Source organism: Sciurus carolinensis, chromosome 6 (assembly GCF_902686445.1).
Source record: "Sciurus carolinensis chromosome 6, mSciCar1.2, whole genome shotgun sequence".
NCBI lineage: Eukaryota > Metazoa > Chordata > Mammalia > Rodentia > Sciuridae > Sciurus > Sciurus carolinensis.
Genome location: NC_062218.1, coordinates 44,470,447 through 44,481,530, shown reverse-complemented (window position 1 = coordinate 44,481,530; position 11,084 = coordinate 44,470,447). Strand labels below are relative to the sequence as shown.

General features: G+C 39.9%; 1 protein-coding gene across 2 annotated transcripts in view; it reads left to right on the top strand.

Annotated features, from left to right (window-relative positions):
• Positions 1–386: 386 nt before the first annotated feature.
• The window catches only part of Plpp1 (phospholipid phosphatase 1), a 94,619-nt gene continuing 83,921 nt past the window's right edge, over positions 387–11,084 (top strand). Inside the window, exon 1 of one of the 2 annotated variants that reach the window (XM_047555982.1) lies at positions 387–852. In XM_047555982.1, the coding sequence (XP_047411938.1) occupies positions 795–852 (58 nt within the window). In that variant the 5' untranslated portion in view covers positions 387–794. The remainder of the gene's footprint in view (positions 853–11,084) is intronic. The other variant, XM_047555983.1, reaches the window with a different exon arrangement.

Genomic DNA, 11,084 nt, shown 5'->3' with positions numbered 1-11,084 from the left:
AAAGTTTGGTCACAGAGTGTCTTTGTCGTCTATTCAGATCTCTTCATTACCCATTTCCAAGGCAAAACAGAGGGGTGACAGGCAGCCGAGGTTCTGGGATCATGGATAGAGGCCCACTTCTTCTCTGAAAGCAGAACTTCCCAGCAGCCAGGGGTAAGGGGCCGAGTTCGGAGACCACCAGCGGAAAGCGCGTGGGAGCGAAGGCTCCAGACACCGCAGCATTCACACAGGGCCCCGCCAGCCGGCACCCAACCTCAGGGCTGCCTCCGCAGGTCGGCGAGGCGGGGCCGGCGCGCTGATTGGCTGCCCGCCCCGGCCGGGGTTTCCCCGGCCCCGCCCTGCTGCGCTCCTGCAGCCCGCGAGGCCGCGCGCTGGATGGTCCGGCGCTGCCCGGCGGGTGGGGCCCGAGCCTGCGTTCCTCCCTCCCTACCGGTCCTCATCCTTAAAGCACGAGTTCGGACGCCCCGCCTGTTGGAGAGGGCGCCGGGATCCGGACCGCAAGCAGTTGGGGCGGGCCAGGGCCGACTGAAGAAGGCCTGAGGCGACAGAGCTGCTGCGGCTGGCACGCGAGTGCCTCAGACCCCAACGAGTGTTTGCGGGAGCCGCGAGGGGAGGGGTCCCCGGCGCCATTGCTAGTGGTCGGAGCGCCGCCGGGCCCCAGTCTGCCCTCGGCTGCTCTCCTCCGGCCGGGAGGAGCTGTCGCCAGTCCCGAGGCCGGGCTTGAGAATCCGGTGCCTCGGCAGTCCGCCCGCAGCTTTGTCCGCCGCCCGCGCGGGGCAGCCGGGGCCGAGACCATGTTTGACAAGACGCGGCTGCCGTACGTGGCCCTCGATGTGTTCTGCGTGTTGCTGGGTACGTACGCGCGCCGGGCCGAGGGGCGTGTGCGCGCGGGCCCGGGGTGGGGTGCGCATGGGTGCGGGCCGGGGTCCTTTGGAGGCGGAGTCCCGCAGAGCTGAGGAGGGGTGAGGCTGGGGGGTGTGCCTGACGCGCGCGCCGCAGCCGGGCGAGACACGGGGGCGGCTTCTGCAGCCCGGGACCCCGCTTTGCAGCCTGCACCTTGGCTCCTGCGTGACCGCCGCTGCCTGTCTGTCGCCCGCGGGTGTGCTGAGCCAGCCTCTGCTTGGACGCTGTTCATGCCTCTGTGCTCCGTGCCTTGCTGCTGTCCTGTTTCCCGGTCCACTCTAGCAGGCAGGGTGGGCTCCTCCCTCTCAACTCTAGAGAAACCTGGTCAGTGGCTCATCAGGTTCTGTAGCTAAACTGGAGGTTTGATGCACCAGGGCTTCTTAGTAGCAGGCGCCAGTGCTGGCTTATTTTACTTGTGGGAAGCAGTTTAATTTTTCGGCTATAAAAGGCTAGAACGTTCCTAATTAGAAGGTGTTGCCAGGTTGTAAATTGTCAGGTTGCATATGGGGATGAGGATGCCAAGTTTCTGCCTGTAAGTCTGAAGAAGCTTGCTTTTGGGGGAAAGTGCCCCAGATCTGCTGTTTCTTTTTCTGCGCAGACCTTGCCATGGTACAGCTTTCCATCTCCTGTGACAGCCCGCAAGCTGCACTAGACATTCTTAAGCTGCAGCACTTTTGGCGTTGTTTTCCTGATTGGACAGCTTCTGTTCTGGGGTTTCTGATTGCCAGGTGCTTCTTCCTTTTGAGGAGAAAGAGTTGGAATCATCTAGAAAAGGGATAGGCGTTGGAAGGAGTTGGTTTCATCTTTTAAAATAAGTATTATGGAAGGCAGTCATGTTACGAACTATGTATGTTATGGAAAACAAGAAGACCTGGAGCTTTAGGTAGTTTAAGTAATCTAAGTAGTACTACTGGCAAATTCTCAGGATGGGAGATGTCTGTTTTTTAGCATCCTAGATGCAGATCTGCATAATGGTTTCTCATAGATAGGGAATTCCCCTGGTTTAGTAGTTCCTGAGTATTCCCACTCTCTTGCTTCAAACTTGACCATTTAGTTGCTTGCAAACTTGTTAAGTCCATTTAAATTTGACAAGATCTTTTTTTATAGGAAGAATTTCTTTTTGTTAGCTATAAAACTTTTATTGTTACCAGGACACTTACTTTGCAGCTCCACAGTGAATTTTGGGAATTAAGCTTAGGAGAGGGGAATACAGTTTGGGAACAGTATAGAAATAAGCCTTTCAGATGTCAGGGCATATTAATTAAAATATATTCAGATTTATTCATTTGCAATGAAACTTTTACCTTTGCTGAAGATGTTACATTGAAAATATACTGTAATGTATTCTGCATCAGTGGAACTTTGTTAAACTTCATTTATATTTTAGTGAAGGAAGAGGAGTTTTGGTAATCTTGGTCTATTGGATATTATCCTTCATTGCTGTATATTGTGTAATATCAGAATTATAAATCAACCTTGCCCTTTTCTGCCTACTGGGAGTTATTAGTTTATAAAGCATGATTTTTCCCCCCCTGTGGACTGATTAGTAGGGATGAAACATACATACTGCTCTTAGGTAGCTGAAACTAATATTGTTAAATGCAAAGCCATATTGTTATGCATTTTTTTAAAAAAATTCATGTATAGTGGGGGAAACTATAAGCAGTATAATTTTATAAATTTCAGGTTCTTGTGGCCTGTATTTTTAATATGATGCAAACATCACTTAATTGTCCTATTAGGGGTTAATTTTAGTGCCACGTTGACCTGGCAGTTGTAGGAATATGATGACTTTGAAAAAGACATTTGAATATTTTGGTGGTTTTGGAAAAAAGCTTTTTTGGGGGACTTGTGCATTAAGTGCAAGACACTTAATGTATTTGAAACTTATTTATCTGTTTTCATATTATTGAAATTTCTTTTAAAGTATATTCAGTGTATTGTCAAGATAAGGCTAGACTTCCCTTTTCCTAAATAGAAAGTGATTTTTTTGTACTGACATTTTAATTAAATATGTAAGATGACAATAGACTTAGCATTAACTCTCCATTGTAACAATGAATAAAAGCAGTGGTATGGAAGATTGAAAACTTTCTCATGCCAACTTTTGGAAGACATATTTATAGCAAACTTATCCTTTCTAGTGAAATCTAAGGATCATATTAAATTTGGTTTTTATTCACCTCACTGACAGCAGGAGATTGGCCACCTAAATCATGGCAACTTGAAGAAGCTTATTAACTTTTTCCTTTTTCTGTGAAGCATCCATAGATATAAGTTGACTGCCAACAAAAAGATGATTAAGCACTTCATAAGTACAGGCTTATGTGAAAGTGATTCATAATTATAATGTGGATATGTTCCAGATTCTGTTAATGACCACTCGAACCCTATGTACGGTATATTCATCTTAATATGATGATGTTATGTGATTTTCTTACATAAGTGCTTTATAATTTTACCAAGGGTGATGTCTGTTGATGTGATCATTAACTATGCCTCTGTGTGTGTGTGTGTGTGTGTGTGTGTGTGTGTTTTGTCCCTAAATCATCTTTACCATCAGTGTGAAACATGAATTCTCTGTCTGAATTATTAACTCCTTCATGAAATCTGGTAAGTCCGTGGAAAAAGAATGAGCATTTTGAGAGGTTAAGTATATTTGACTCCTTTCTGAAATGAATCATAATCTTGCCATCTTTCTCTAGTTCTTTTGATGACTGATTGATAATAAAGGCCATATACATTGAGCACATGAGAAAAGCTAATCTATAAACAGTGAGGGTGGGCTGATACTGTTTTAGCCCAGTGTATTCAAGCATGTCCAGAATATGACTTGTTAGTATTTAATTGCTAAAGGTCATTCCATATTTTAGCCACTGTGGCATTAGGCTGCCAATTAATGTACCTTGAATCCATTAATTGATTCAGTGACATTGATTGAAAGGCTAGCTTTGTACTTTGTTAAGTGCTAGGGATACAGAGATGAATAGAATAGTCCCTGAACAAATAAGAGGTTACAGTACATCATGATAAGTGTAATAATGCAGATATGGAATCGGTGCCTTTTGAGCAGAGAAGGGCCTAATCTTAGAAGTATTCCATTTATATAGAGAAGTGGCTTAGCTGTTTACTTTTAGAGATGCCAAATGCTAGAAGATACCTAGAATTACTTGTAGTTTTTTTTTTTTTTTTTTCCCTTTCTTTTTCAGCTTGACCTAGGGCACTAGGAACCTACGTAAGTACCTATGCTTATTTGCAGGCAGTCCCATGTTGTCTAGGAGATTTAGGTGGAACTGGCGAAATCTGTGTATCTGTGTTTTGCAGGGTGGTGATCATTTGGAATACCTGTCTGTGCTACATATTCTCCATTTGTCCCAACAGATCTTTTTTCCACCCAGCTCTGTGCTCTGGGAAGCAACTTCATGTGGTACATCAGCTGAGCCCTTGTCTTTTGGTTTCCAGTTGGCTTTGGCCAGTGTAAGGGACATCAGCAGGAGGCTTGGAAGAACTACTTCCCTCCTGCTGGGTTTTGGATGTTCTGAGTAGGTCACAACTCCTATTCAATGGCCCTTTCTTCTAGCCAGCTACAGAGATATTTGGTCGTTCTGGTAACCCTTCCCTTGCCTCTTTAGACCTAGAGATGATAATGACTTTCTGATGTTGCTGCTTGGGGATATACCACTGTCCCTTGCTGCTTTCCCCAAATCCTGCTTACACCTTTGAAAATAGTTCCTTCATTACATTCTCTTGAATATATCAGTTAGTGTGCTGCTTTTTGCTAGGACTCTACTGATAGTACTCATCTACATGCCAAACAAGTTTGAGACAGCCTCCCTCTCTGCACTAGGCACCAATTATAGTTTCCTTTAGTAGCAGATGCAAACAGAAGCTCATGGATACCAGTGTTGGCTTTCTCGGGAAGAAGGAGTTTAAGATACCCTCAGCCTGCTCTAAATGTGGTATCACCATTATGCCAAATCAAAGTCAATAGGTATAGAAAAAAATCTGGCAGCAAAAAGTTTGACAACCAAGCCAGGTGGTTGTGGAAGCCCCGCTATTGTAACACTAGTGATTATCTCATACTGATGACATATGTCATTACTGTAATGCTGACATCATTCTACACTACAAATGTACCCTAAGGAGTGGTTCTTTTCCTTTCCTAACCCCCAGTTTGGGTTCCTTTCAAGAGGTGGGGCTGGGGATGGGGAAAGACTTTAGAAAAATTCACACTTGCTAAATAGCCTCCAGCATTTTGTGCTTTCCCTTTTCTCCTAATATTTGTTCATTCATTCCCTTATTATTTAGCACACACTTATTGACTATCTGGTGAGTGTCAGACATTGTTTAGGCACTGAAGATAAAAATAAGTCAATGAATCAATAGGACACAGTGTCTATCCTGATTACTGGCCATTTCATTTCTACTAACTTCAATTAATGAAACTTGAACCTAATAAAAGCTTGTTTTCTCTGTATCATTTAATTTTTCTATTTGTTTCCAGCCTCAGAGAAAGGGAAGGAATTGGGAAAAAAAAATTGAAGTGGCTGTTTGTTGGGTCAGACTAGAATACTGTTGCAAGACTTTTTCTTCCTTTAAATGAGTATTTTGGAACGAATTAGAGGCCTGGATTATAACTGTTTGGCCCTACTTGGTTTCATACAGTTGAGTTTTAACTTAAATTTACCTTGTTTGGAATAGAGTATGGAAATATTCAGAGAACTTTCCTCATATATTTTGTGAAATGTAAATTCTTCCTTTCTATTCTCTTTGAATAACATACTTTTGGAAACTCAGAGACATGCTATGAATCTTAATCTCTTTCTCATTTAGTCATTTTTGGCTGAGTTCTACCAAAGTTTTTGATATGTTGCTCACTTTGGGGAATTATTCTGATTTTTTTGGATAAGAAATTTAAGTTGAAGTTGTTAATATTTACCCTACTAAAAAAGAAGTTGGCAACAAAAGTGACTAAACTTCCAAATTTTAAATGAACCATATGTCTGTATTTTGCTGGGTGGAAATCACTTGAAGTACCTTTCTGTGCTTCATATTCTCCATTTGCCCCACCAGATCTTTTCTCCATCCTGTTCTGTGCTCTGGGAAGCAGCTTAGATGGGATACATCAACTGAGCTCTTGCTTTTTGGTTTCTGGTTGGCGTTGGCCAGTATGAGGGACATCAGCTGGAGGCCTGGAAGATCTTTCCCTCCTGCTGGATTTTGTGATGCTGGGATGTTCTCTGTTCTGTAAAAGGTCACAACTCCTATTGATATATATGTTTGTGAAGTAAAATAATCCTTTATAATCCTACCACCTATAGATAATAATTGTATCAGTAGAAGTTACATCAGCTAGTTTTGTGTTAGGAACAGCAACAAAAACTTTAAAACAGTTCCCACTAGGGCTGGGGTTGTAGCTCAGTGGTAGAGCACGTGTCTAGCACGTGAGGCACTGGGTTCAATCCTCAGCACCACATAAAAATAAAGACTTTGTGTCCACATAGAACTAAAAAAAAAGTGTATATATGTATTTAAAAAAATGGTTCCCACTAGTCCTCATGGAATGGCTTTAAAGCCTACTGTTTTATCAGTCATGTGTGAAACCACATATATGGTCTCCATCTAGTGGTAATTCAGGCAAGGTGGAAATTTATCTGTGTAGATCTGTTGTAGAGTATAATTAGACAAATGGAAAAACTGTTACTTTATACAGTGATAAGTCCGGAATTTCAGCTTACTCCAGAAAACAAACTTAACTGCACCTTCACTATTTTTCTGCCCAGGTCTTGGAAATGATTACTCCCTTTGTAAACAAGCAGAGTTATAGTCCTAAAACATTTGAATGACCATAATTTTACATTCACACTTATGTAAATTCTATCATTTGAATTCCTTTCTGCAGTTAAGTAAAACTATTGTTATACCTCTTCATACCCTCTTTTCCTCTTATCCTTGTTTTTCAAGTGTTTATTTTGACATATATTAACCCGAAGTTTTTATGTTGTGTGAACACCATGTTAGCTTTTTTTAAAGTATTTGACTTTTCATTATCGTTCATTTATTTATTGAGCACACATTAAGTGCTTATTGTAATAGAAAATAACAGTGTGAAAAAGTTCTCTGTATTAATAGATCACAATTACTGAGGCTATGAACGAATTAAAATAGGTTTATAATAGTGAGACTTTGGGGGATGACCTTCTCAAGAAAGGCTTCTCTGAGGAAGGGAGATTTGAATTGAGAGCTATTTACATTGAGATTTAAGGATGAAAATGAGTTGGCCACAGGAGCTGGGGGGAATTTTGAAGCATAGGGGAGAGCAGATGTTGAAGATCAAAAGAGGAATGGGCATTTCATAACAGAAAAGAGGCTAGTTTTCTGACTGGATTATGATATGTATCAATGGATTGTGGTATTCATTCATGGTCATCCTCAGCCCCTAGATTGAACCCAGAGTCTCATCCATACTAGGCAAATGCTCTACCACTGAGGTATACTCCTAGCCCCTCCTTCTTTGGTATTCTTAATAGTGAGTTTTGTCACCTTTATTTCTAAATATGAGAATAGATAATTATAATAACCGCCATTTATTTAGTGCTCTTTAGATCTTGTGTAGCCCTTGCAGTCCCTTAGTAACTTGCATCTCTTTTTGCAGATGATGGAACTAAGGCCTAGAATTATTGGGAACTCACCCAAGGCAACCCAGCTAAGAAGTGGTATGGTCAGAAATTGGAAAGTGCATTTTTGAGGCTGATAACTTTTGAGTACTGATTAACTGGTTTAGATTAGGAAAGGTGGTAATAAATGGAGGTGGTGAGGAACTAAGAGTTGGGACTTTTAGTTGGCTATATAAAAGCAATGATTATTGTAGGTGGCCTGAATGTTTTATGACTATCTTAAAGTTCAGTTATGATGTATATTCAGTTTCTGCTTACCATAGTTGGAACCATCTAGAGGCACTCTAATTTTTATAATTCAAACTCCTAATAACTATCAAGAGTTAGCAACAAAGGATAACTTGTGATACAACTACTTTGCCCTTAACATACCCATATCCTTTTTCTTCAGATAAGCATTGTTGTTGTAGGCATTCCTTGTTAGTCTTCACAGGAAAAGAAGACCTTTGCGTTTCTTGTGTTTTGGGTGAATCATGTGTATAGTGTTCAGTTACCTTTGGTAAGGCATTCCAACAGATATAGTTAGAACCTTGTGATTTAGTCTGAAGTTGTCACTGCTTGGAAATGTTTTCTGAGTCTTTTTCAGGGTGGGGTGTCCAGGAAAGTAATACATAGGAAATGTGTAGCAGATGAGCTCTTTAGTTAATTGCCAGCTGTTAAACCATGTGCTGCCTTGCCTTTTGGTTCATTTGCGTCAGCAATAGGAGACATGGGTTGGCAACTTCAGTGCTAGAGAGGTAAATGAAAAGAAAAGAAAACCATTTGTTATTAAAAGACTATGATATGCCTTGGTAAATATTTTATATGAATTCAAATAAAATCATAAACTATGAGGGGTGTAGTATTAGCTTCACTTAAAAATGATTGGAAAAACAAAACCCATGGATGTCTAACAGCTTCTTGCTTACTGTGGAAAACAGACACATAAGAAGTAATAATAATACTGTACGGTATCTTATAGCCTAGCACTGAGATTACCAAGATCTAGGGAGACAGATTTCCATCCTCAAGAGATATACAGAGCCACATAAGGGGAGAAGGGTAGATATTTTAATGAAGCCTATCTTTATTTCAACAGTTTCTCCTGAGATCTTTGCTTTTCTTTACAACAGAGATAATATAAAGCTTTTGGAGACTTTTACTTTTGGCTAGTTCTGGAAATAATTCTTGTAGAAAGTTCAGAAGGATACTAATCTGTACACATTATGAGGTGAAAACTCTCTAACATGGGTGCTTAGAAAGTGTATGGCACTTGATAGGCATTCACATATTTGTTAGAGGAATAAATAGGCAACATACTTGAGTCAACCACTCTTCTAAGATCCGATTTCTAGCTCCATCTGTTACTATGTGTTACTGGAAGGTCACCTGACCTCCTTATGAGTTTCCTCATCTAATGAGGAAAAATTTGCAGTTAATCATGCCTTCCTCATAGTGCTGTGAAATCAGATGAGGTAATGTGTGAGACAATGTATGTGATGTGTTTAGCACAGTCCTGGTCTGCAGTAGGCACTCTGGGATTGTTGTTGTCATTATCATTATTAAGCTAATAAGCCCATTTGGTATCCCTAAGACACTGTGCTTTTTAAATGTGATTTTATGAGTTGGTGATTTTTCTTTTGGAACATTATTAGTGTAGTCCTAGTGACAGTTTAAACAGCATTGAAGAGGGAAACTGGTTCATATTTCAGTTTTTAATGTGCAGATTACAATGAAAAATATTCTGATTACTTCTAATCAGAAGTAATTTTTTTACTTCTGCGTGAGGAGCATTCCCATAGCTCATTGGCAAGGTACCCAAAAGAAATTTCATGGTTGAAGTGAGAATAGTGAACTAGAAATAAGAATAAACAAAGACGTTTGTGAGGTGAGGATAGCATGGCTTGGGTAGTCATAACTTTTTTTTTTTTTTTTTTTTTTTGGTTGCTGGGAATCGAACCCAGGGCCTTGTGCTTTTACAAAGCAAGCACTCTACGAACTGAGCTATCTCCCCAGCCCCTAGTCATAACTTTAGAACTCAGAGCCTAAAAAAGGAAGATTTTGGTTCTTGAAAATCAAGAGTTAACTTCAAATGTAGGTTGATAGGTAAGATAACAGTTACACCTATCTCTAGTGTACTGGGATTATTCTAATTTTAGGTAATCGTGTTCTTCAGAGAGGGCATTTTGTTAAGTATATGATCAAATATAATTAATATTCATACTTTTATAAAATTTTTCCTTAAAAATGATTTTTAAACCTGTTTATATATATATATATATGCAATATATATATTTTAGTTATAGATGGACACAATATCTTTATTTATTTATATGTGGTGCTGAGGATCAAACCTACTGCTTCACACATCCTAGGCAAGTACTCTCCCACTGAGCCACAAACCCAGCCCCTTAAAAATGATTTTTAAAAACACAAAAATAACATCTCAGTTTGATTTAGAAAATATCCCTAGCATAGTTAAGTCTTGTAACAGAAGCAAGTGACATTGATTGTATTTTACTTTATTTCAAAAGGCATGGATGAGACAGGAATTTTAAATGTGCTCCTTTTCCAATTTTGTCTACATCTGACCCGATGACCTACATGGAGAAAAGGTTTCCTAACTCATGATTTTATCAAAACTTGTTAGGCAGGTTATGGGTAATGCTAACTTTGTAGCAAGTTTTGGATATCTACATTAAAACTTATTTTATGTCACGCAATATGAGTTAAATTCTAAGTACTGCTGTTGAATGTACAAATGAATAGTTCCATTTTATGCATATAAGTTTTTGCATGAATTTTCCCCCATTGCTTAGAATTTGACATTGTAGGTGATTTTCCATTGATGTGGCAGTTTCTGTAATTTTATTGAAGGAGTTAAAAGTGTAACTTCATGTTAAAAGTCATTGGTTTGGAAGTCAGGTTCTGGTCTTGCCTCTCCTACTCCCTGTAATCTTCATGGATACGATATATAACTGTTTCATTTAGTTAAATTTAAATTATAGTGAAAATAATGATTGCTGGATCATAGTGGTAAATGAACCTTAATTATTAAGGAGAATCAATTGCTACAGAACATATTGCAGCAGTTGACATCAGTGAACTCAGTGTAGGAAGACAAAGAGCACTTGGTGTACAAGAGAATATTTTGAACAACTGCAGCACTTTCAGGAGATCAATTTTAAATCTAGCCTGACCAAGAATGGGGTGTTACTGTCAGCAGAAAATGGGGGAAAAGCTGAAGGCTGATGTACTTAAGAAGTAGTAATATAAGAAAATGGACCTCAGTACACAAAGTAACATAGGCCTCTTGCCTGAGTTTCTTTTGCCATATGTAGATAGGCATACAGTTCAATCTTTGGCCAAGTAGCTCCTGATATCTTGCAACTTATTGGATATTCATTTGTCAGTTACACAGTGAGAAATAGTAATACATGTTACATGGAGAAGCCAAACCAGAATATAATTTAGTCAGATTCACTGAAGTTTTAGCAAAGGGGATTTCCAATTTTGAAAAATGTC